The sequence below is a fragment of the Ursus maritimus genome, unplaced genomic scaffold (genome assembly GCF_017311325.1).
Source record: "Ursus maritimus isolate PB19 unplaced genomic scaffold, ASM1731132v1 scaffold_19, whole genome shotgun sequence".
Lineage (NCBI taxonomy): Eukaryota > Metazoa > Chordata > Mammalia > Carnivora > Ursidae > Ursus > Ursus maritimus.
In genome coordinates, this window is record NW_024424341.1 from 35,680,756 (window position 1) to 35,707,759 (window position 27,004).

The 27,004-nt window shown below is 44.9% G+C and overlaps 1 protein-coding gene across 1 annotated transcript in view; it reads left to right on the forward strand.

Moving 5' to 3' along the window:
* CDH13 (cadherin 13) overlaps nt 1-27,004 on the forward strand; it is a 981,274-nt gene that overhangs the window by 823,366 nt on the left and 130,904 nt on the right. The window contains exon 8 of the mRNA XM_008689752.2: nt 20,151-20,291. Within this exon, the coding sequence (XP_008687974.1) occupies nt 20,151-20,291 (141 nt within the window). The remainder of the gene's footprint in view (nt 1-20,150; nt 20,292-27,004) is intronic.

The following is a 27,004-nucleotide window of genomic DNA, read 5'->3' on the forward strand; positions in this document are numbered from 1 at the left end:
GGAAGTGGTGGGGGACCACCAATGGCCAGGCTGCTTCAGCAGTGCTCAGCTGCTCAGCTGACTGCACTCTCGCTTTATCCAGCTGTTTCCTGGCTTACGCGACCCTTGGCTTAATATATTAGGCCCATGAGACTGTTTAGAAGTTTCATGAGTAAAGGTCTACTGTCACAAGCATCACTTTGAAAAGGTTTCACTGTTTGGTTTTTGCTGTTTCCCTTTTTTCTGACACTGCACCTTTTAAAATGTAAGGCATTGGGGAGCCTGGGTGGCACAGCGGTTAAGCGTCTGCCTTCAGCTCAGGGCATGATCCCGGCGTTATGAGATCGAGCCCCACGTCAGGCTCCTCTGCTGTGAGCCTGCTTCTTCCTCTCCCACTCCCCCTGCTTGTGTTCCCTCTCTCACTGGCTGTCTCTATCTCTGTCTAATAAATAAATAAAATCTTTAAAAAAATAAAAAAATAAAATGTAAGGCATTGCCTTGCTATCCAAACCCTGCGTTTCTCTAGTAGGAAAAAAAAAAATAGAAAGCATAGATAACCGAAAATTGAGGTAACAGAGAACGTTTGTCTGTAATTTCATCATACGCAGCTAACCATTGTCAACGTGTGTGTGCACGTGTAGATGGATAGCGATACCTCAATTTAGATACCTGTGTGTACATATACACACATAGATATCTACATATTTGGAGAGAGAGGTGCCACATATTAATATGTACTTTATAAAATAATTAGCTCAAGTAATATTAAAGGAATACAACCCAAGGAAAATGTCAACGTAGTGTCTTATTTTGCCGTTGCGGAGAGTGGGTGTCCGTCCTCAGGTCAGTAGCACTGGCGCTGTAACAAGCAGCCTCAAAGTCGCAGGGGCCCAATGCAGTGTTACTGCTGGCTCGGGTCGCAGTCCAGTGACGTTGGTGAATTCTGGGCAGGCGCCCCATTCCACAGAGCCCCTTCCATCTGCATTTCCACATCTTCAACAGGTGTGGCCCCAGGGAGCCGCAGGACAAAGGAACGTGGAGGACCGAGGCTAGGCAATGTGATGGGCTAAGCCCGCAGGCGGCATGCACCCCTTCTCTCTGCATTCTGCCCACCAGGGCTCAGTAGTGCGGCCGTTCCTAATTGCCAGGCAATAGCGAAGTGCGTGCTCAGAAAGAAAAAGAAAGGAGTTAGGCAAACACATAGCATTGTGCTGTGCGTGGAGTGGCCGTGTTTCTTTCCACACAACATGAGATACTGTTGATACTGTTTTGTAACCAGCGTGTTCTTCATGAGAAACGTGTTGTGTGTCGCGAGGAGACAGCATTCCGCGGCAGACATTCTGTGAGCAGGTGTATGCCTCGTACAAAGTTCCAGTGCACACGAGCTTTCAGACTTTCACTGGATGTCTTCAACACCATCAAGACTTATTCAAGCTGTAACAAAGTACTGGGTGGCTTAATATAACAGAAATTTAGTCTCTCACAGTCTTGGAGTCAAGAAGCCCGAAATCAAGATGTCTGCAGGGCTGCCTCTGAAAATCCTAGGAGGAAAATCCTTCCTGCCTCTTTCAGTTCCTGTGGTTCCAGACATTTCTTGGCTGTGGCCCCAGAATTCCAAGTGCTGCCTCTGTCTTTATGTGGCTTTCTCCCCTGTGTCTGCGTTTTCTGTTTTATGAGGATTTAGGACCCACCCAGTTAATCCAGAATGATCTTCTCTTGAGATTCTTAACTTAGTTACATCTGCAAAGATCCTTTTTCCAAATAAGGTCACATTCACAGGTACTGGGGGTTAGAACTTGGATGTATCTTTTTGGGGGGCCACCATTCGACCTACTTCGGGCCATCGAGAGAAACTCTGGTTTCACTTTGGGGAACCGCCATTTTTAGTTGCTTTGATTTAAAAGCTTAAGTAACCATCCAGGATTTATTGAGCATGTATTCTGTGATTTTTACTGTAGTGACAGCTTCTAGTTACTAAGTTCACCCTGCCCGGCAGGACCCCACCCAGGAACAGGGGTGTTTAGGGGTTATCCCGTTCCATCCTCCCAGCAGACCTAGAGACAAGCTAAGACCACATCCTTTCCCAGACCCAGGGGATCTGGGCATCAGAGGATGTGATTTGTCCACAGTCACACGGTTGTTACGAAGCAGAGCTGAAATCTCTTTATTTTGGCTTTAAAATCCACACTATTTTCACTATGCCGTGAGCTAGCAGAAACAAATCATTAGGGGCGCCTGGGTGGCACAGCGGTTAAGCGTCTGCCTTCGGCTCAGGGCGTGATCCCGGCGTTATGGGATCGAGCCCCACATCAGGCTCCTCAGCTATGAGCCTGCTTCTTCCTCTCCTACTCCCCCTGCTTGTGTTCCCTCTCTCGCTGGCTGTCTCTATCTCTGTCAAATAAATAAATAAAGTCTTTAAAAAAAAAAAAAAAAAAAAAAAAAAAAGAAACAAATCATTAAAACATGGCTCCTACCTCCAAGCATCTCACAGCGGGGCGGGTGGGACAGAGATCTGTGGTTTATTGTGACACAGTGTGAGGTGTGCTACAAAGGAGCCGTGTAAAGAGCCCTGCGGTGTGCTCAGGAGATTTCAGCAAGGCTGCAAAGAGAAAGTGATGCTTTGCAAGGGGCATTTGAGGAGAGTAGAGGTTGGCTAAGTCTGATGTAGAGAATTGCATTCTGGGCAAAGGGAAGAGAATCTGTGAAAAAGTGGAGTGAGCGGACCCCCCACGTATCCCTCAAACAGTGTCCAGGGGCTTCTGTAGGAGGCAGTCGTCTGATGTTAGGATTCCCTGGTGCCAGTGTTTTGCACCTGGGAAGGAAGTCAGCCTGAGAAATCTCTCGCTGGCCAAGGAACGGTTATGGCCTCCTCTGGGGCTGGCCTGGGTGGGCCTTCCTCCCTCAGGGGCACGATGCTGGTAACCCAAGACCTCTTTCTTCGGTCGTGCATGCTCACCCCCTCCCAAATGGCTCCGAGTTTGTATTCTACTGATCTCAGGAAACAGCAGCAAGGTGAGACATGACCATCACCCAAACTCCGACAAAGGCAGTAGGAATAGTGAGCAGGCTGGGAGGATAGGAGAGTCCTTTTCAAGAGAGAACCAGCCAGATGCAAGGGGTGGGGAGGAGAGAGGATACCAGGCACCTACGGGTCAGTTGCCTGGGTGGAGAGTGACCCCACCAACAGGACAGAAAAGGAGCGTGCTGGGCTCGGAAGGTACTGAGTTTGCTTTGGGACAGGCTGTGTTTGCAGTGCTTGTAAAGCATTTGGGTAGAAATGTCAAGCAAGCAGTTACAAGTGTGGACCTGGGAATGAGGAGAGATTTGAACATAGAGGAGCAGGTGGTAATTGAAGCTGTCACATCGATGGGGGCAGGTAGACCAGAAGCCGTGGGAATAAATGGGGTCTCCAGGAAGGCAGACCTTCAGAGACTTGGGGGAGATTGTTCAAAGAGCTGCCCATGACTGGCGACCTATCTAAAATAAGGTCCAATCCTTCTAAGCCCAACTGATACAGGCTGGTGTGAACGGCGGCAAAATGGGTCCCCACATGGGACCCTTAGGCTCCCATTAAGGAAGGCTCTGGGCCACTGTGCAGGGGATGAGTTGACTCCAGACTGTAGCAGTCTGGAGTGTTTACGGGACCCGGGAACTCAGGTTCCAAACTCAGCTCCACCACGTGACCCCAGGCAACAGAATTCTCACCTGTCAGTGGTTTTTACAGGTGTTGCTGGGGGAGGGGGAGTCATGAGGATCAGCTGAGGTCATTCACATACATGGTTGAGCCCTGCGTGTTTCCAGCATGTAATAGATGCTCTCCCGAAGTAGCCATGATCATTATAATGACAGAGGGCCTGTGTGGAACCCAGCTGGACTGGCCAGCACTGGGAATGAGGACTTATGGACTAGAGCACAGGGGTCCAGAGGTGAGGGTCAGGACCAGGAGAGAGAATGGGGCACAGAGGTCTGTTCTCATCCCAGGGCTGAGGTCTGTCTGACCCCCACCACTGCCTGCCCCCATTTGAATGGGGCCTGAGGTGCCAGGATTCCATCCTGAAGAGACTGGTAATAGAGTTTAATTCTCCTCCACTTTGAAAAGAACTCTGGAGAGGAGCTGGAGGGAATGCAGAAAACCCTATTTATTGTGGTTTTTGTTGTTTGTTTGTTTTTTTAATAAAATGGAAAGGAGTCCTCCAACGGCATTCTGTGGATTTTATTATTTGTGAAGAAAAACACAGCTGTCTTTAGCAACATTCTGTCTATCCGAGAGGCTGAGCCAGGGAACGGCAAGACCAAACGTTAATCCTACCATTTGACCTCTTGTTCCTTGTTCAACTAACATTCAAGGGGGTTAATAAGCTTGGCTCTCGTCCGCACAGCCAAGACAATTTCAAGAACAAAACGAACAATGGAGCCAAGATGGCAAAAGGGCTGCTCGTGGGAACAGGGCAGGGATCTCAGTGCGTGAGGCGGTCTTGTCCAAACAACTCAGAAGGAAGGTGTTCCAAAGGACTGATTGGGCCAGACATGAACGTGACAGGAGGGCCTTCTGGAATCATCCATGGCCGGGTTATTCTGGTTGCCTTTTCTCCCTGGCGTATGAATTGGCTTTTGGAGCAACAGCAGTGGCATAATTGGAATCCATCTTGTGTGATTTTTCCCTCAGATGATTTAGAATTAGTTCAATTTATTTTCAAGGAGTATAACCCAATGACAGCATGAAGGTGGTGTCGTGAATTGCTTTCCTGTCCATGGGTAGAGTGGGTGGGTGTCGTCGCGGATTCATTACTCTCTCAGCGGGCTCCTTTGTTTCGAAAGCCACCTGGAATTATTACCGGCAATAGAGCTCTAAACCAAAGAAAGCTTTGCATAAAAATGCATTTGACTTAAGGGAAAACACACAATACTGATTAAAAGTAACCCCGGATGGCAGACGCGATTGGGAGATCACGTCTGAATGGGAGCGGGTGCTGTGACACCGGGGATGAAAGGTCTGGGCTTGACGAAGCCGACTTGGACCCCGCTCTCCTGAGAGGAGGAGGTGATCCTGATTAAGCGCCTAAAATTAATGGGCAGGGGCCATTAACATGCAGGGGACTGGTATCAGGCAGAGGTGGGAAAGCTGAAATCGCTCCAAGTCGCAGACATTTAGAACCTAATTTTAGAAACATCCTCCAACCCTTGGTGGACTCGTGTGCTTTTGTCATTGGGAGTCAGTAATTGAATTTTCTGGACATTTTGACCAGTATGTAACTTTGTGAAGCCGATTACACAGCAGAACGCAATTTTTAGTCTGACCTTAAAAGCATTACCTTCTGCTGTGTGATTAGAAAACATGCAGAGAATGCCGCCCTTCCAACTGCACTGGATTTGGGGGGGGGGAGAGCAAAGAAAAAAACCCACCTTGCTCTTCCATGTAACCTAATAAGATTCATTTAGATTCTATGCAGATCATTTAATAACAGATTTTGTAAAACCTTAACATAAGGAGCCACCATAAAGCGTATTATCTTTTATTACCCATACAGAGAATGACATTTTAGATGGTAATAAATCGAAACCCGAGAAAAGCTATTTGCTTTCCGAGAGCGCTTGGTGAACAACAGGAATACCAGTTTCCCGATATTATGCTGTGGCGAATATGGCCCCCCAGGGTCACCCGAGACAGCCCCCAGCTGAGCAACAGTTTCTGGTCCCCCTCCCCCTGTATTTGGAAAGGTCATTCCCATCTAAACCTCACTGCTGAGGATTCAGTTGTCCCACCTTTCTCGTCCCCCCTTCCATCTTAGACACCCCAGGACTCACGAAGAGCCAGGAGCTGAGCCTGGGGTTGGGGGCCACCATGGGGTGTCTGCCCTGAGGTTGAGGAGAGCCCAGCCCACCAGCACCAGAGCATGCAACGACCTCCCTTGGCACGGATGTCTCTCCAGAGGGCAAGGCGGGGAAGGACTTTCCTGCTCATACCTGGAAAGCCAGAGGCTCGTCACCCACTCTGCTCTGCATAACCAGAGACCAGTTCAGCCTGCCCCACCTCCCCAGGCCCTGCCTTTGGACCGGTACGCCCTGCCACCCAGAAGAGCACCCTTTAGGCCAAGTTTTCTGTAGAGTGATCAGCATAACCATCCCTTGATTTAGTCATTCATCAAACATGAACAGAGTGCCAGGCACCCAACCGGCTGTGTGATTTTTCCCTCAGGGGTTAGATTCATTCAGTTCATTTTCAAAGAGTAGAACCCAATGACCACAAAAAGGCTGAGTCTTGGGGCCACAGGGTCTCAGCAGCCAGGCACTGGGGATATAGCAGGAATAAGTCAGAGATGGCGTCCTCACCCCCCCGCAAAAGGGACCAATATATTAGAAAACACATCTATTGAAGAGAAGATTCTCCAATCAGCTGATGTGGTATTTATACCACTTTGTAGACGGGAGGATTTTCATCTTCCTGCTAGACAGATTTTGTGGGAAAGGTCTGGTTGACATTACACTTCACAGGATTAAAATGGAAATATTTTCCAGAGGAAAGACAGGGGTTGCTGCTCTGGGAAGGTGGGCAGTCCTGGGAGGGGGGCAGCTGGGCCTGTGCAGCACATGGTGCTGGAGGCTGGGGAGCATCTCAGGGCTCCGGCCTGCGGGTGAGCAATCTCCAGGGAAGGTGTATGCATTTCCTGTGGCCGTCACAAAATGACCACAAAATCTGTGGCTTCAAACACACATTTACCATCTTACAGTTTTGGAAGTTAGAAGTCCAAAAGGAGTTTCACTGGGGTAAATTCAAGGTGTCAGCAGGCTGGTTCCTTCTGGGAGCTCTGGGGAAGAGTCTGTCCCCTTGCCTTTCCTGCCTTCTAGAGGCTTCCTGCATTCCTGGGCTCATGGCCCCTTCCTCCATCTGAAAGTCCAGCGGTGTAACCTCTTCAAACTTCTCTCCATCCCTCCCTCCATGCTTCCTTCCTTCTACTGTCACGTCTTCTTCTCTGATGCTAACCCCCTGTCCCCCCTTACAAGGATGCTTGCTATTATTTTGGACCACCTAGATAATCCGGGGTGATCCTTTACCGAATCACACCTTCACAGTCCCTTTTGCCACAGAAGGTACCATAGTCCTAGGTCCCAGGTGTTAGGACATGGACATCTTTGGGGACCATTCTGCCTACTGCAGAAGGTATCAAACCTTCTAGGGCCAAAAGCTGGATGGCATTTAGAGCTCACTTCCACCACGCACCATGCTTGACAGATGAACCTGACATTAAGCCTCTCAGCATCATGATAGACACATGAAGAGGAAATTGCTGTAAGTGTCATTAAGTCAACCAAGAGAGAAACATTCACCATAGTGTATAGCAGAAGGAACTCAGGGAAGAGCAGGAAATGTTTATGGGGGAAGCAACACCTAAGCAAAGTTCAGACAACTTTGAACAAGTACCTTCCAGGGAGGAAAAAGTGCAGGGAAGGACTCTCAGGCAGAGGGCGCAGGGCACACAGAGGTGGAGGGCAGTGAAGCCCGAGCTGGTGGAATGGCACAGAGCCCCATGTTACAGGCGTGTAACTGTGAGTGAGGAGCGCTAGGAGGTCTGCCATGACACGTGGGTCTTCTGTGCTGGAGAAACTTGACCACTCTCCTGTGGCCAGGGAAAAGCCACGGAAGGGTTTTGAGGAGGGTCCTGTGGTCAGGTGCTGGTTAAGACAGCTCGCTCTGGCTGGCTTTGGGTGGAAAGTGGTTTAGAAGGCAACAGGGGGGCCAGTCTGGGAGCTGTTGGAATAACTCAGGTGACAAAGACGGGCTGGAAGTCATGGGATGGTGGCAGTGATGGAGCAAGGGGATGTCCTGGAGAGGGGGCGGGGCCGAAATCAGCATGTGCCCATCGCTGTCTGAGATGGGGGACCGGGTGGGGGGCTGCCGCTGAGGACGACCCGCATTGCCAGCTTGAGCTGCGGCTCCAGGAGGAAGGGCCATGTTGCAGGGGAAGATGAGGAGCCCTGTTATTGGCCGGCGGAAGCTGAGGGAGACCATTCCCACAGAGACATCTAGAGGATGGCTGGAAGAGGCTCTTTAGTGTCTCTTTTTTTTTTTTTTTTTAACTTATTTGACAGAGAGAGCACGAGCAGGGGGAGCTCAATCCCAGGACCCTGAGATCATGACCTGAGCCAAGGCAGACGCTTAATCCCCTTAGCCACCCAGGCGCCCCAAGGCTATTTAGTGTCTTAGAGGGAGTACATTTTTTTTCTAGAAAGGAGGAAAAAAAGAAAAATTTCACAGAGAGAATGTTTAGCAAACAATGCTTCCTGTTTCTCATTTAAATTGTATCACAAACAGGTGGGTGTAAGTAAAATATACAAGGGTACGTGCGGACCGGCCTCTAGCAAATGTTCCCTCGGACGGTGCTAACCCAAGTGTGGTCTTCAGATCAGCAGCAGCAGGCTCACCTAGCAACTTCCCAGAAATGCACATCCTTGGCTTCGCCTGCCCCCCCCCCCGCCCCCAGTCCTAAGCACTAGAGGTGGGCTGAAAGTCTGTGTTGTAGAGTGCCCACCAGGGGATTCTGGTGCAAGCAAGTTCAAGAAACGGGGACTCAGACAATATGTCTGAAGCACATATTATTAGCAGGGTAATGTTGCCATGACGGTTCAGGCCAAAGGACAGAAGAAACAGGCTCGTGCAGTAAACAGCACTAGGATCGCGGGAATATATAAAAACAGTAGAGAGAGGGCACTTGACGTTTTATTTTACTTCATCTTTTAAGGGTCTGTACTTCTTTATCTCAATCGGATAAAACCAAGAAATTCTTGGGATTCCCTTACTCTGTTTCCTCGCCTGTGGGGGTCGCTATGAGCCTTGAAGGTGGGCCTGGACCATCTCTAAGGTCCTCACAAGTACCAACAGGCTGTGTCTTGTGACCTCACACCCTTGACTCCAACCGCACGCGTGAGCCTGTCTCCTCTGGCCACCCCTGTGCTGCTTCTCAGGCTCTCCTTCCCTCTCCGAATGCTTCCCCCTTACGCCCATCCTCCAAAGCTCAGCTCCAGGCCCCTCCCAGCTGCACCTTCCACACCAGGACTTACTGAGGCTACATACGGCACATACTGCTGGGGGCCTCATGGAGCCGCTCGTACGTGTTTTATCTGCAGCGAAGCTCTGAGTTCTTTGAAGGTGGGGATTATACTTTATACTCCTTGTTCCCACAGTGTCCTGACCAGAATCAGAATCAGCCTTCCACTGTTGCCGAATGATGGAATGTAACAGCACTTAGGATTAATAGCCTCCCATCTTCTCTCATAGAAACTTCCACATCAAGACCCTATTTCTAATCCTGTAGTAGGATATCCTTTTCCGCAGGACTGTGTCCTTCATGCCCCCCACCCCGTGTGTCTGGTAAGTGGCCTCTCCTCTGTGATATCACAGTTTTCTTCTTACTCCCATCCCATTCTGCTAAAATTACCTGCGGGTTATTTCACACTCTGTATGGCTCCCTTTCCTTGCACTACTAGCTAGCACGACGTCTCATATGTAGTAGGTGCTCAATAAATGCTTGGTAAATTAAAGAACCTCCATATGTCCTTCCCAGGCACCCCATGTCCTGACCCCCTTCTCATCGATTTTAATTGTCACACTTAGAATAATACTTATCTCATCATACCTTACGTACTTGATTTTTGTCTATTTATCTAGAATATAAAAGCACCAAAAGCAGGGTCCGTATTGTTCATCACATCCTAGCAGAGTTACGCGAACCTAGTAGACAGTGTATAAATGTTTCCGTGGAATAACCTGAATGTCAAATATTTGCCAGCTTGGGCCTAAAGGGGGTGATCTTTCCAAGTTTGCTATGAATGCCATTGGCCATTTATTTCCTGCAACTCCTCAGTAACATCGGAAGATGTACACGGCTCCAGGAAATGTTTTATTTGATTTCAGTGTCCCTCAACCCGAAATCTATCACTTCGGTTATTCCGACTGCATATTTCGAAGAGGCAGCGTTTATTTCCCCCACTGCTTCCCCACCCTGCTGCCTTTGTCAGCAACCAGTAAATCTGAGGAAATGAGCTCTGCCTTCTCCTTACCCAGCAGACCCCAGCCGGGAATGAAAACACAGCAGGTGACAGCCAAGAACATGAATGTTCACATTAGCACCGGGGAGCAAGGGGAAGGGAGGCCTAAAGACAAATACAAGTCAAACAGACTCACGCTACTGCTTGGGAAGATGGAAGAACGGCACTCACTGTCTGCCGTGGGAATAAGGCACATTTTACACGGAGATGTATGTGGTTCCCGCTGGATTTATGGACTAGCTATCCCCCGTGTTATGTGGCCAGTGTGGATAAATCAAACTCCAGACAGACAACAACTCGTTCTGCTTCAGATAATGTTTTCACCAGTCTGTTTGCAATATTTATAGACCAGGTGTCAGGTGTGGCTAACCTGCAGAAGAATGTGGTCCCTGAGCGGGTGTCATGTTGTAAGAAGTCTTGCACTGCTCGGCCTGGGCAAAGCTGATGAGTAAATACATGAATGGATTACACTGTATCCTTGCTATAAACCTCGTGTTTAAATCTCTCATTAACAACACCTTAAATGTTAGACAACAAAGGGATTTATTGAAAAAGATGGATTTCCTTGACTCGTAAGGCACAGTTGATAAGCTAGAGCAGGCTCTCACGGGCTCACACTAACTGACGGTGTCCACAGTACTCTCTCCTTATCTGCAGAGCATATGTTCCAAGACCCTGAGTGGATGCCTGAAATCCTAGGTTGTGCTGAACCAGATAGGGACGATCGTTTTTCCTATGCATACATACCTATGTAAAGTTTAATTTATAAATTAGGCACAGTAAGAGATTAACAGCAATAATGAAATAATGGAACAATTAAAACAATATACTATACGGCATGTGATTGTGTTCTCTCTCCCCCGAAATATCTTATTGTACTGTATTCACCCTTCCTCTTGTGGTGACGTGAGATGATAAAATGCCTCCATGATGAGAGGGAATGAGGGGAATGATGGACACATTTGATGTGACATCAGGCTGCTGTTGACCTTCCGACACCATGTCAGAAGGAGGAGCATTAAATTCCCGACTGTGGTTGACCACAGGTAACAGAAAGCAAAAAAATCAAAACCGCGAATAAGGGCGGATCACTTCCAACTGTACACTCAACGACAGCATGTTGCTAGGTCGAAATCAGCCACAGTAGGAGTACAGTTAAGCCACCGAGAGTGACAAACACTACAAACCAGGAGAATCTGTTGTTAAGCATTCTAGATACACCACTCCATGTAATTCATTGTTTTAGAAAAACATATCTAGGGGCGCCTGGGTGGCACAGTCGTTGAGCGTCTGCCTTCAGCTCAGGGCGTGATCCCGGAGTTATGGGATCGAGCCCCACATCGGGCTCTTCTGCTATGAGCCTGCTTCTTCCTCTCCCACTCCCCCTGCTTGTGTTCCCTCTCTCGCTGGCTGTCTCTATCTCTGTCGAATAAATAAATAAAATATTTAAAAAAAAAAAAAAAAGAAAAACATATCTAGAATTGACTAATTATTGCCAAACCGTGATGTGCCAGGCCCTGAATTAGTAGCTGGGAGAAAAAGCTCTAAACAAGACAAGGTCCCTGACTTCATGGAGCTCAAATGGTCAGAGTTAATAAAGCCAGTAAACAAGTAATCAATAAACAAGAACATTACGGACTATGATAAGTGCTGGGGGGAAAAAGAACCGCATCGGTTATTTATTGCTCCATAACAAATTACCCAAAACTTAATGACTTCACACAATAGGTATTTGTTATCTCACAGTTTCTGTGTTTGGGAGTCTGGGCGTGGCTCAGCTGTGTCGTCCACGTCATGGGCTCTCACAAAACCGCAATCCATGTGCCTGCCTTGAATTTGCAGTGTCATCAGAAGGTTTGACTGGGAAGGAGCCACTCCCAGGCGCATTCGGGAGGGGGGCAGAGCATTCAGTACCTTTGGACTGTTCCTGGAGGCCACACTCAGTTTCTTGCTACATCTTAAAAAGACTTTCCAAAGGGCACCTGGGTGGCTCAGTCGGTTAAGCATCTGCCTTCGGCTCAGGTCATGATCTCGGGGTCCTGGGATTGAGCCCCATGTTGGGCTCCCTGCTCAGCAGGAGCCTGTTTCTCCCTCTCCTCCCTGCTCGTGCTCTCTCTTGCTATCTCTGTCTCTGTCTTTAATAAATAAATAAATAAAATCTTTTTTAAAAAATAAATTTAAAAAAATGAAGGACTTTGCAAAGATTCTATTGCACGATGACAGCAGTCCTCTATGGAGGACTTCCATACGGCAGCCTCTGTGCTCAGCGCTTTATGTTCCCTACTTTGATCCTCCCTTACTCTGCAAGTATTATTTCTCCCCTCCCATTTTACAGGTGAGGAAACTGAGTCAGTAACAAGCTAAGTAACTTGACTGGATGATTCAGCCGCTGAGTGGTGGGGCCGCTCCCTAAGTGCTTGTAAGGTCCATTCGTGTGCAGTCAGCTCCCTCCCTTCGTGGGGCTTCAGTGCTGCAAAGAATGACCAGGGGCAAATGAGCAGGAATGAGGCTGGAAGTAGTAGAGTTAGAAAATCCAAAGACAGTGCCTCCAGCCGTGAGGGGGGCTGTGGCTGTGCCTCCGAGTGCTGGCGGGCCCCTGGCTTTTGTCTGAAACACTCCCTGGACCGCGGCTTCAAGGGAGCTGAGAACACTCTGCACAGTTGGGCCATGCATGACAGTTCACTGTACCTTTTTTTTTTTTAAGATTTTATTTATTTATTTGACAGACAGCACATAAGCACAAGCAGCGGGGAGGGGCAGAGGGATAGGGAGAAGCAGGCTTCCCACTGAGCAGGGAGCCCAATGTGGGACTGGATCCCAGGACCCTGGGATCACGACCTAAGCCGAAGGCAGATGCTTAACCTACTGAGTCACCCAGGGGCCCCTCACTGTACCTTTTGACAACGAGGGTTTCACAGAAGTCTGAGCTGGATTGCATCTTCCTCAGAAGAACTTCAGAACACACTAGAACAAGAAAGTCCTAGTATCAACGGAGTCAAGCTCCACATCCAAGCTCAAGAGCCAAAAGTCTCACGAGGGCATCAAACATGTAAGGAAGGGAAAGATTTCTGAGACTCTTACTACCAATTAAAGTAAACAAAATTGGAAGGAAAAAAGAAGTAGACGTGGAAATGCCAAACTTGAGATAAAGCAGGCTACCATGGGAAGAAATCCAGTCTGGACAAAGTGAAAAGAGATGTGTGGACATCGTTCGAGACAAGGCGAGAGAACGACGGGGTGCTGTGTGGGTTAATGGCAAAACCTTTCTCCATGTAACGTTTCTTCGTCCATTTCCCTCCACAACTACCATTATGCTTGTTATTAGTGATAAATGTTCCGTTAAATGCATCCTCGTATGATGTCGCTGGAGCCGTGCAAAACATCAAGGGTTCAGTGATTGATTATGTGCAATTTTTGCCATTTTTAATGACATGGCTTGATTCTTGTTTTTTCAAGATGAAATGTTTGGTTTTTAAATCAGTGTGATCAGTGAACCTGGCCTGTGGCTGTGGAGATCCACCCAAGGCTCTCTCTTGTAGATACACCACCTTCCTTTTGTTTCTGGGCTATCTATTAACTGGTAGCTTGTGGACATGCAGGCGAAGGTAGCAAATACAGTACAAAGTTCATGACTACAGCATTCAAACCAAGAGAGCCCCTCGACTCTTCGATATGTCTTACAGATCAAAGAGCTTAAAATAAAATCAGAGCAGCCAATTTAATTTTCCCGGTTTTGGACACAGTGCATTTCTTGGTCAGAATAATATCCTATCGCCTTGAGCTAGAGCTCCCCAAAGTATAAGCCGTTCCCTGAGAATAAATGACTCTGGTTTGGAAATGCCACTGATATGCTCAGACCTCTGAGATAGAATTTGGTTCGGGAAACAGTAATATATCATCATTAACGGTAATGAAAGTAAATCGCCCACCTTGTTGGCTGCGTACTGGCTGGGAGGTGGGGTCAAAAGCATGGTCCTTGCCCTTGAAAACTGTCATCCACGTGGGGAGCTAGTAAATGGGCATTCAAAATACAACCAAACAGGAGACATAGCTTTCATATTAGTCAGGGTAGGCTGAGCACTGTAATCGACTTGCCTTAAACCTAAGGAATGCTTTGTGTCTTGTCCATCGCAGTCTGAACCAGGTGGGCAAAGTGGCTCTGCTCCACACAGTCATTTGGAGATCCAGGCTTCTCCCCTTCTGGGAAATGGAAAACACGGAGGATTAATGTGGGAGGTTTAGGGGCCCCACCAGTGTCACTTCTGCCGTTATTCCATTGGCCGGAATCGTTCCCACGAGTTCACCTGGCAGTCTTGCTGCATGCCCGGGAGTCAAAAAGAAATAGGATCTGGTGAACAAGTAACATTGGCTTCATCCCAGGTCCCTTCAGGTGCAGGGGATGGAAACTGATTCTGGCTGGCTTCCATGCCCAAAAGGCTTGTCCAAGCAAACCCTGGAGTGCGTTGTAGACCTGAGGCAAGAGTCAGAGCTGGAAGGCAGTATGGTCCCAGATCTCGGCCGCACAGCTCCCATCTTTCTGCTTAGAGCAGCGCCATCAGCCTAATGCAGCCAGAAAGGCTCTTTCTGTTGGAGTTGACCACACCCATGTCCCCAACAAGCCCTAAACCATATTGAGAGAAATAAACACAAGAATCAGGTGAGGTCCTTGTCCTGAGAGATAGCAGCTTGGTCTTGAGGGGGCAGAGGGGCTTCCAACCCTGTCACCGAGTGACAGAACGGCTGGACAGCCGAGGTCTCGGCCCCCAGAGGCAGAGCGCCTTCCTCGTGGGTAGAGAGAGACCTATTTCTCAGCATCAGCGGTCCTTCCTAAAAAATGGGGCAGCTGTGGGCTGCTTCGGAGTCTTTTCCAGCAGAGGAACCAGGCAAGTGACCACCGTGTGGTAGAGAAATGAGCATGTGTACGTATACTTCAAGTGAGAGTGACCACAGGAGCTAGGGATTTATGGAGAACTTCCCAGAGAAGGCTCCGCTGGCATGGGAAGTGGGTCAGAGGTGAATGGAAGAAGGTATCCCAGTTGTGTAAGAGCGAGGGGATTGAGGTGACGTTCTCTCCAAGTCTTTTACCTTTCCATGGAGGCTGTTTTTATTATTGGTTGGTTTTTGCTATTGCTGTCATTGCGAAAGCAATACTGTGTATCACAGGAAAGAAATACCCCAAAATACTGATAAGCCAATGGACTTGTTATCTTAAGAGTCGCTTTTAAGGAAGAAAACTTGAAGACACCTCAATGAGGGGCCATCCAATAGGGAAGGGCTGAGTGAATGGTGGCGGGTCCAGACCGTGGGCTCAAACACAGGGGTGAAAATGAACAGACAGACCGGTGAGCCCTGGGACAACAGTGATAGGGCAGGAATACTTGCACAGCTGTGTGCATGGTATCACTTGTTTAAAGATGTGTGCATATAAAGTGTGTGTGTGTGTGTGTGTGTATGAGCGTGTGTAACGTGTGGCGAAAAGGAAGGGGACAATGGACCACAAATGATAATTGCCTCTCAGAGGCAGGGCTGGGGAAAGGTGGAGGACAGTCCTCACTTTCCGCTCTGGAAGCGACCATATTGTTTCTATTTTCCTTATAATAACTGGGTATTATTGTATACCAAGAATAAAAAGAAGTGTAAGTAAGAGCCTTAAGTTTGCTAGAAAATTGAGACTTTGGGAACATCTCATCCCAAATCACACAATCTATCTCCTTAATTATCTAATTGATTTTTGACAAGGTTAATCAATCTATTTCTCATCACTGTCATAAAGTTTTATTTACTTCAGGAGATGGGAATTGGCCGGTTCATGTTTTAAAATTACGTATAAAATGTGTTCAGTTACAAGAGAGTCAAGCCAAAGCGCCCTTCCTTCGAGCTATCCTAAGAATTCGTGCGTGTCTCTGCTTAGCCACGACTCTGCTTTGTTGCTTTTATTCGCAACTATGCCTGTGCTCGACCCTGAAACTTCCCTTGGCTCCTTGAAGAAATGACCCTGTTTTCCCATCCCTGTATCCCCAGCCCACAGCACAATATTTAGACTAGATGTTTAATAACTTCCAGTTAAATGGATGCAAAAACTAATGAAGGAAAAAATTAGAATAACTTTCTCTGGTCCAAAAACAAAAATGTTTCTGAGGAGGGAAAAAGGAAAAATAATATATGCACGAGATGATTGGAATGCTGTTGTGAAGAGCCTATTGTGATACTGTGGGATCATACAATAGCTCTCATACTTTCTTGCAAATAACCAGATAATTGATCACAGCATTATTTGCAGTATTAGTCAAAACTCCCTTGTTGCTACTCATGGAACATTTAATTTAGATGTCTTAGGGAAAGGAGAAATTTATTAGCCCATGGAACTCACAAAATATGAGGGGGAAATTCTGCCTTCAAGGATCACTATTAAATGGCTCGAATAAGGTTGAAAGGACTCCATCTCTACCTCCGGTGGTTCTGTGTTGTCTTCTCTCTCAAGCTGACTTTCTCTGTGTGCTTGCAAATGGCCACTACCAGCTCCAGATTTGCATCCGAACTCCCCCACGTCCAACAGAAAGAGAACTCCTTCTACCTAAGAGTCCTAAAAGAAGTACATCCTGGAATTTTGAGTTTCAGTCCTGGCTGGCCTAACTTGGGTAACATGCTCATCACAAGGTCATGGGAAGGGGAGACTCTGATTGTCCAGGCCTGAGCCACATGACCATCCCTCCATCACGGATAGACTCAACCCTACCTGAGCTGCACCAGGGCTGAGAGTGAGGAAGGGGTAAGGCCCCTCAAGGAATGAGGGCATGGGTCCAAGGGGAAGAGGGAGTGGACACTGGGAAAGCAGAGCAGCATGTGTCTGCTACAGTTGGTGCTTGAGGCCGTCCTGTGGCATGTGTGCATTGTAACCTGCACTGTGTGTTGGAGCAGGGCGATGCTGGGAGGAATTCACAGCCATGTTAGATCATGATCTCACAACTATACTCGGCCCCCAGTTTGCTTCATGGCGCAAGATCAGCTGTTCTTTAGGGAGAAGCCATGCCCAGGATCATACACTAAATGTTCTAGCAGGACTGATAGGAAAATTGGGCAGATCTTCTAAGTAAGCAGTACTGAAATAGGAATACAGACAACCCATGAACAACAGCGGTTTCCACTGTGTGGATTAAACATGGATTTCTTTCAATAAATACAGCACAACACTATATATGTATTTTCTCTTCCTTATGATTTTCTCAACGTTTTCTTTTGTCTAGCTTACTTTATTGTGAGAATTTTGTATGTAATACATATAACATACAAAATATGTGTCAATCAATTATTTATGTTATCAGTAAAGCCTCCAGTCAACAGTAGGCTATTAGTAGTTAGCTTTTTGGGAAGTCATGTTATACGTGGATTTTCAACAGCATGGGGGTTGGGCGCCCCTAACTCCCACATTGTTCAAGGGTCAACTGTAAAGAACCTTAAAATTTTTACAGTCTTTGACTGACTTCTTGGAATCTCCCATTCAAAAAACAAATAGTCAAGGTATATTGAAAGCTTCTTGAATAAGGATGTTAGTAGCAGTATGATTTGAAATTGTCAAAAATTTTTAGAGACTAGAAATAACCTAAAGTCCTAATAAGAGAAGATGATGAAGTAAATTATAAATTATGCGTATCATTATATTTTATGCAACCCTGATGTCAGGAAATGATATTGGTAAATAATATTACATGGGGAACGTGGCTATTGAGTTTGCCATGATCTCTTCAATATCAGAAAAGCTCATAATTTCTTATTTTTATGATTCAATGCTTCCCAAATCATGTAATGTTTTATTAGAAAAGTAAAAATATTATACTAGAAATTAGACCTGGCTAGTGGTTGTATGTCCAGAGACACTCGGGAAAGATTTTGAAAATGGGCCCAATTTACTGGTTTCATATGGTCCAGCTGCAGAATTTATGGCAAATAGTAAATCCAATCCAACTTGTGGGTGATGATAAGTAGAAAGTCACTCACATTAAGCTGATGATTTTCCAGCTTCAGCTTGAGAGTAGATGGAGCTGAACCAGGCACAACTAGAATCATCCAGAACAAGATTTGGTGTTAAATTCCGTTTGCACTCAGCAGTTAGAGAATTGTGTGACCTTCCATCCCGGTGGAGCTCATTTCACAATACATTCATGTATCCAATCAGCATATGTACACCTTAAACATACACAATCTTACATGCCAACTATATTTCAATAAAGCTGGGGAGTGGAGAACATTGTGAATAATCCTGTCCAAGGACTGTCTCAGCATCCCCCTCCTTCTCTCAAATTTAAGCATTTAGAGCCTTCCAAACCATACATCAGAACTCCTACTCCTTAAGTTAGTAGCTCAGATGCTCTTCGTTAAGAAACAACCAATTAAATGCCCTAGGGAGCCAAACACCCTTTAAAAATACTGGAAAGTTGTGGGGATGGTTAGCATTGAGCTATTAAAATTTACCGTGTAAACTTTTGGTTTTAGAAGGAAATTCTAGATCCCCACTGTGTTTTTGGTTTTTGCTTCCCATGGTATTTCTTAATTATTGGTTGGTATAAGCAATAGCCTTTGAAGCTGTCATACCAGCAGGACGATTTGCGACTGGTAGGACCTTTCATTTTTGTTATTGAAGGTGACTCAACTTGAACTCTGTGAGTGATTAAGAAAACACTCCGAAATGGTTTAAGCAAATAAGGAAAATTAATGCTGTAATTAGCTAAAAAGTCCATAGGCAAGACTGGCTTTGGGCATGGCATGATGAAGTGATCCAGTGCAATCACTGGGAAACATTTCCTTTTCTCCAGAAGACTGGCTTCATTCTCAGATGGAGTTCCCCACCCCAGCCCAGCTGTGGTCGTGAGATAGGTCATCCAGCTCCCAGGCCAAATGCTTCCGGGCTCATACCACAGGGACACAGAGCTTCCTTCTCCCAAGGAATGTCAAACACAGGTCCTGAGCCTGGATGCATCACCATGTCCCTGGGATGGCATACACTTGCTTCTTCTAATCAGGGCTCGTCCCAAAATTTGGCCGGGTGGAGGTTGGGGAATGGCAGTCCAACCCAAACCACATGGGCAAAGAATAAGTGATGGACAGGTCCCCAAAGAAAAGTGGGGTGCTCCTTACCAGGAAAAGAATGGGGGGCTGTTGGCCAAGACAAGCAAATCCATCCCAGAAGACAATGTAAAGGCAGGGGTTGTTATTTATGAGTCTCGGGGTCAGAGCCAGTTGGTTAGTCGTTTTGAGTGTTTAAACAGGGAAGAATAGCTGTCAAAATATTCATGGATTAAAATGCATCTTCCAAAGTTAACATAACATGAGAGACCAGGGGCTCCTGGGTGGCACAGCGGTTAAGCGTCTACCTTCGGCTCAGGGCGTGATCCCGGCGTTATAGGATCGAGCCCCACATCAGGCTCCTCCGCTGGGAGCCTGCTTCTTCCTCTCCCACTCCCCCTGCTTGTGTTCCCTCTCTCGCTGGCTGTCTCTCTCTCTCTGTCAAATAAATAAATAAAATCTTAAAAAAAAAAAAAACATGAGAGACCAAATGACTCAAATGACATGAAAGAAATGCAATACAAGTGACTCTAAACCTCAACTGGAATTTTTTCACCTGCAAAACGGGAACCATAAGTGGGCCTTAACACACTTGTTGGAAAGATTAAGTACAAAATCCAGTACCCAGTGCTGGCTAGCGGGTCGTTCAGTAAACGAGACCTCCCAGAGCTGCCATCTTTGCCCCAGTCTCATCATCATACTTAACCTCCATTGTAGATCAGTTTCATGAGGTCACTGTGAAATGACATAAGTGGGTGTAAACGTCAAACATGCACTGTATACCCAAAGCCTGGAAATGAAACAGCCTGGAATGTATCGAATGCCCCCTTAAAATAGGGACAGAAAACAGATTGCATCCCCACGACTATGTCCAGTCTATGAATCGTGACAGTCTTGTATTGGAGAGATTCCAAAGGCACAGCAATGCAGAACAGGTGCAGGCTCGGTGGGTGTGAGATGCCTGCCCTGACCGGGGAGGGGGGGTACACAGCCCCCCACGACACCTATATTCCAGGTGGCAGCCCAAACCTAAATGCCATCTTGTCTGTTGTGTTTTTGCTTTATAGACTCTGGAAAATCCCAAGTATGAATTGATCATCGAGGCCCAAGACATGGCTGGACTGGATGTTGGGTTAACAGGCACGGCCACGGCGACAATCATGATCGATGACAAAAATGATCACTCTCCAAAATTCACCAAGAAAGAGGTAAACGCCCGCCGCCCACCTCCCCGGCTGTTCACAGCCATGATTGCTGATCAGTATTAATTCCATGTACTACAGCCCCTGCTGGCTCCCGGTTTGCAAATGAAAACCCTCCTTGTGGGAGAGGGGGTGTTGTTTTTCTCTTTCATACTTTTTCATGTTTGTGTCTTTTGTGTGTACGTAAAGCTGAAAAGAGCATTGTGAGAACAAAAGCACTGAATCTTGTTAAAGTCCATAAGAAAATACCTTTTAATGCCAAAGTGCCATTTTCCTAGTTTTATCGGTGTTATTTAGCGCTGAGTTATGTGAGGCCCATTGTGATTTTAGCATAACAATAAGTATTTTTTTCAGCAAGGACAGATTGAGAAGCCAGACGGAACAGCAGCGAGAAGGTAAAGCAGATTTTCTTGGCAATAACAAGGTGGCCCAGGAGCGTATAAATAACAACTGAGTTGGCTTGTCCGGAAGAGCCATTATTTATTTTCGGCTCTTGTGCTTTTATGATTATGGATCATGGTTGCCGGTCCCCATTTATTGCAACAGAGCAATGTTTGGGGACGGGCTGAGTACACAAAATTACATTCAGTTACTGCATTTGTATCCAAACCAGGAAGTTATTTGCACCACGCATCTGATGGTAATATGCTAACACTGTGGTTTCTTTGGGGGTCAGGGCCAGAGCCAAGGATTTGACACCCCTCTTACTGACCAAGAGCATAGAATCAGTAAAGATAGCCTTTGTCATTGGTTGAGCCTTTGCTGTGAGTCCGCCACCACCAACGGGGCTCTCCACCTGCTATTCTTTGCCTCATTTGACTGCGTGAGTTTGGTTTCATTAACCGCTCTTTACCAGTAAAGGAGCTTATTATCAGCTCAAAGAGTCTGGATAACTGCTCCAAGATCAAGGTCAGAGTCAGTGACTGAAATGGGATGTGAACACAGGTCCCAGGGAGCCATGCAACTAACTGCAGTCTTACCCTTCCTTATCTGTGGTTCATGTTTTCCACCCTCCCTGACATTCAGAAAAAAAGGTGCATGTCTGGATTTGCAGTTGCCCCACCCCTCCTTCGAGAGTCCCAGGGCTACTCTAGATGGCTCAGAAGAGGTGGACGCTCTGGTTCCCCAGTGCCCTCTCCACCCCAGTAGCCCTGCATGCATGACGCACTCAGGGTGGAAATATTTCCCTCTCCCAGGAGGGTCTTGGGCACTCAGGATTCCAACCTCCACATGGCACACGGCACACGCCAAAGTAGATGATATGGCTTCATTCTTTTGTTCCCCTTGATGTGTTCCTGTGACTGCTGAAACAGATCCCTCACTCTTCCTGAGTTGCCCAAACTGGTATTCCAAAAAACTAGTTCCACGAGTTACATCACTGTGGGGCAGGGGAAGACTTCAGGGTCAACTGAATGTGGGGAACACTGAGTTGAATAGAAAAAAGATTCCTTTTACTGTAGCATTCCCAGGTACCTTTAAAATGCTTTGTTTCACTAAGAGGGGCAGGTATAGTCCGCAGAGTTTTTCAAACTTATTTGGCCTGGGGAAATAACTTTTCCTGGGCCACCTCATCATGTTTCACTGAGCTGGTGTCCCATGGAACATTCACTGGGGATACTGGTATACCTGCACAATTTCTATTTCCAAAAAAAGTACTAAAGGCATGTTTTCATATTCAATATAGACATAGTAATGAAAATAAAAATTGCCTAACCCCAATCTAAAATAAGAAGACTTATCAATATTACCAGGTGTGTGAGACTAATTAGTTACTTTAGTGCAGCCCTGAATTTAGCTCCTGTAACTCAGGAAAAAAACAAGCGTGTGCCTAGTCATGAACTAAATACTATGAGGGAGAGATTTGTGGTGTTGTTGTTAATACCAATGACTCCAAGGAAAAATTTAACATAGATCTTAAGTAAAGAGTAAGAGACACTGAATAGACACTGAATAGTGTCGTGGAAAATATATTCACCTGTGGATATCAGCAGAAGCGCAGGACTTCTCTTCAAATGGACATCGGATAACAAGCTTGAGCTTCCCACAGGGCAGAGGTGATGTCTCGACTCATATAGAGATATAAGTAATAAAATGAGAGGAATAGGTAACTAGCAAGTCCATGAAACTCTCCCTCTTGGGTATCAGATGTCCCAAAGTAGTCTTTGTCCATTGTTGGATAAATGAATTTCAAAGTTAGATTTTCTAACATATTCCTGAAAGGCTGATTTCTTTGTTGTTGAAAAGGGATTCATACATTTTGGATGCCAGGATTGCCAGAGGTAGTATAACACAGAGGGGAAGAGATGGGTTCTGGAACCAGAACCAGATTCAAATCCCACCATGGTTATGAGCATGTTAACCATCTACGTCCTAGTTTCTTCACCACTGATGGGGCTGACAATAAATCCTACCTCATTAGGTTCTTGTGACTATGAAATGAGCCGGTGGTGGAAGGCATTTAGATTGTGCTGGTCACCTACTTTTCTCTAGTGTGTTGGTGATGAGAATGGTGGTAATGAGGAAGTCACCTGGTGAGGACAGTGGTAGGATGAAAGCAGTGATGAAGAAGATGGCCGTGAGCAAGATGGTGGTGGTGAGCAAGATGATGATATGATGATGACAATGTTTCTAAAATGTAAAAGGTCAGCTGACATTCTTAATCCAAAGAGGCATCTCTTCCCATGTTGAAAGGCTGCTGTTTTCCTCTAATGTGATCTATGAATCTGCTCATTTGAAATCAGTGGTTAAGACCCTGGAGTTCAAGGGGAGAAGGAATTCTGGAGGAGAGGTGGCAGAATCAGTAAAATGCATCACTATGAACAAAAGCAAAACAGAACAAGAAAATCCTGATGGGGGGGAAGGAGAAGTCCTGAGGAGAGCTCAGCCCAATGCATTGGTCTCTGGGATGTGGAAGAGATAGGACAATAGGATATACAAGGAACAGAGAAGAAACACGGCACTTATAATTTTGAAGCTGAAACAGTAGAGATGAAAGTCAAGGTTTAATCATTCCAGAAGGGAAATGGTGGTCATTCGGGTTTGAGGATGTCTAGAAAAATTGTCCAAGAAGATGTTGTCTTACATAAGTTTCTATATATTTTAGGACATTTCTTAGGAAGTTCATAGGAATATATGGTTGTTTTGTTGGTTTGTTTGTTTTAATTCTTTTTGACGTGATCTTCCATCTGTAGAAATAATAGTTTTGTTATCTATTTGAAAGAGAAGTTATATGTGGCCACAAATAAGAGTGACTGGGGAAAACGTTGTGTTAAGGGAGGTAGGGGTATAGTTTCTTTCATGTGAGAATGTGTAGGCAGACAGTCCCAGGCCAATGTGCTGACACCATGACATCACCAGTGTCCCTGAGTCCTCTTATCTTTCTTCTCTACCTTCTCCAAGGCTGCCTCATAGTACAATAGGGTCACTGCAGCACCAGCCATCTTGTCCACATCACAGGAAGAAAGAAACAGGAAATGAGAAGGGCAAAGAAGGACCTGCCACCTAAGTAAATGTCATTTGAAGAACTTCCCCAGAAACCCACACACTTCTGCTTGCATCTCCTTAGCCTCCCTCATCTATAAGGGAGCCTGTGAAATAATTCCATCTTGAGTTGGCATGTTGCTGCTCTGGACAATTTGGGGTTGTTTCTGAGGAAGGACATATTTTAAAGATTATTTTTAAAAGTAAGTTCTTGCACAAAGTCAGCTCATCTTTGCGTTCCATTGTGTTTGTTTCCACGGACTATAAGCTTGCTGAGAGGCAAGGCTACATCTCTCTTATTCTCGGTCAGGGTCCCGGTAGGCACTCAATAATTCAGTACTTGATGAATGCTTCCTGAAGGTCATCTTAATATTAGAACTGTGTCACCAGATAGGATGAGCCACGGTCATACTTAAAATTAATACATGAATTTGATTTTTATCATTGACTTTTGCTAATATTTGGGTTGGAAGCTCTTATCTCTCTATGGAGAGTCCTCTTTGATTTTCCTAATAGTTTTTACACAAAGATTCTACTAAATGTTAGTTTCAAATACTGAGTTTTTCTTCATTTTTCCAATCAATTTTCAGGTTTTACCTTAATATGGCAATTAGTGGTTTAAACTTCATAACTTAGGATTTTTTTTGGCTATTTGATGAATTCTAAGGTAAGTGTTGCTACGTTTGAGCTATCACATACAACATCTGTAATAAAAATGCATACAACTTAAAAGGTCCTATCCACTAGCTGGCAGATGAGAGATGGGTAAACACTGTGGTTTTCATGGAGGAGTGAATGTAAATGGCATGAACAGGAAGCTGGCAAGCTGAAACTGAGCCACGGGCAGATGCTTGCATTGGGTTATTGAGTGGGTGTGGAGGGTCGTTCTCCAAATCCTAAAAGCCAGTGTCGGGTCTTCAGAAACCTTGATGCCTTGGGAATCTTATTTTTCTTTGGACTATTAGCTGTTATAATAAAAACGTTTTATTAGTTAACTGTCTAATTCACCCTGTAATGGCTTTACTCTTACACGTTTGATGGCAAACTCTGTGGTCTCATCTTTATATGATAACTATGTAATACCACTTCTGTAGAAAGAGAACAAAAAGTCTAATCTGTCCTCTGGTAGGGTTGATTTCAACTTGCTCTGTATGATTGAGATTTGAGAAACATGTTTTTTCACCTTCACAACACATTTCATCATTGGAAAACTCATGTATATTTTGAGAAGTGTTAAATTTGAGAAAATATCAGGTTTCTCATTCAAGTGTGTATACATACACACACACAATTATATACAATATACACAAATATGTAGTTGTACGATTTCAAAAACTTTTGTGTCAATTGATGATACTTGTTAACCATGTCATCCATGGGGGTCATGTATGCCCTTGTTTTGAGGCATATTAAGAGTTTTATATTACCTTTATTGATGTTGACATGACAGATTAAATCATAAGAAACTTAAGTCTTTACCAATGTGTTCATTATGGTTCACTCCTCTTCTTTATTGGTTTATCAGGCAATCAAGGAGCTATTTTATTTATTGTGTTAGAAATTTACTTTTTGCTCTTAATGAATGATCTGATGCAGAATGGTGTCAGGATAATATTTATTTATTTCATTCCTTAACTTTGCCACTTCTGCTTCACATTCCATTAAGTATTTATAATAAATTTTTAAAGATATAATTCACATACCATAAAGTTCACCCTTTTAAAATTTTAAATCATTGGCTTTTAGTAGACTCACAAAGTTGTGCAGCCATCACCACTATCTAATTCCAAAACATTCCATCACCCCAAAGACATCCCATGCCCGTTAGCATTCACTCCCCATCCCCACTTCCCCACAACCGCTAGCAACTACTAACCTTGTATTTCTATGGACTTGCTTATACTGGACCATGCCGTATAAATGGAGTCATGCAAAATGTGACCTTTTGTTACTTGCTTCTTTCACGTATGTGTTCAAACTTCCTCCACATTGTAGCATGTATCAGAACTTCATTCCTTTTTATGGCTGAATAATACTCTCTTCTGTGAATTTACAACATTTTGTTTATCCATTCATCCACTGATGGATATTTGGGCTGTTTCAGTTTTTTGCTGTTGTGAATAATGCTACTATGAACATTCATGTATAATCCACTAAATTTTTATCCAAATTTTCTCTCAATTCCTTAATAGTCAGAAAGAAAAAGAGGTGACTTACAGTATTGCTCCAAATTAGGAGTTTATAATTGCTTACTCATTTTATCAAAACATTCCACATGGAACACTACATCAAAAACTAAGGATGTACTATATGGTGACTAACATAACAAAAAAATTATTTTTAAATTCCAAGATGCCTTTCTAAATTGCAATTAAGATGGCTAACTCAAGTTTTATGGCCTTTTTAAAAATAAACATGTAACTTTCAAACAGAAAAAGTACACAAATATTGAGTGATTTTGTGATTCGTGAGTCAAATGCAAAACCCAAATCAAGAAACAGAACCTGATCAGCAGCTCAGGAACTTCCTAAAATCCCTCTCACTCACCACTGCCTAAACGTATATTGCTTAATTCCACATACTTAGGATTTATTGACAGCTAGTTTAATTCCACTGTGGTTGGAGAACATACTGATACAGTTATAGTCCTTTGCTATTTCTTGAGACTTGTTTTACAACCCAGAATATGATCAGTTTCGATAAAGGGCCCAAGTGCACATGAAAACAATGTGAAGTCTACAGTTGTTTAATATTATTGTTCAAATCCTCTACATATTTTGTTTGTTAATCTTTTTATTCTATCAGGTACTGAAACAATAGATATGATATATATAATTATAGATATATCTGTTTCTCCTGTTAGTTGTATCAAATTTTTCTTTGAATATTTGAAGCTGTTATTAAGTGCATACAAATTTAAAATTGTTACATCTTCATGATGTTTTGATCTTTTATTATTACAAAACTTACTCTCTACCTCTGGAAATGCTTTTTGCTTTAACATTTACCTCATCTGGTATTAGAATAACTACTGTAGATTTCTTAAGGTTAGTGTCCTCATGCTATATTTTTTCCATCCTTTCTTCTCTCAAGTTTTCTGTAATCTTATGTTAAAGTGCCTTTCTTATAAGCAGTGTATATTTGGGTTTTTATTTATCAGTTCTGATAATCCCAGGCTTTTCACTTGGATTATTTTGTCCATTTACATGTAATGCCAAGACCATATATGTGAGTTTAAA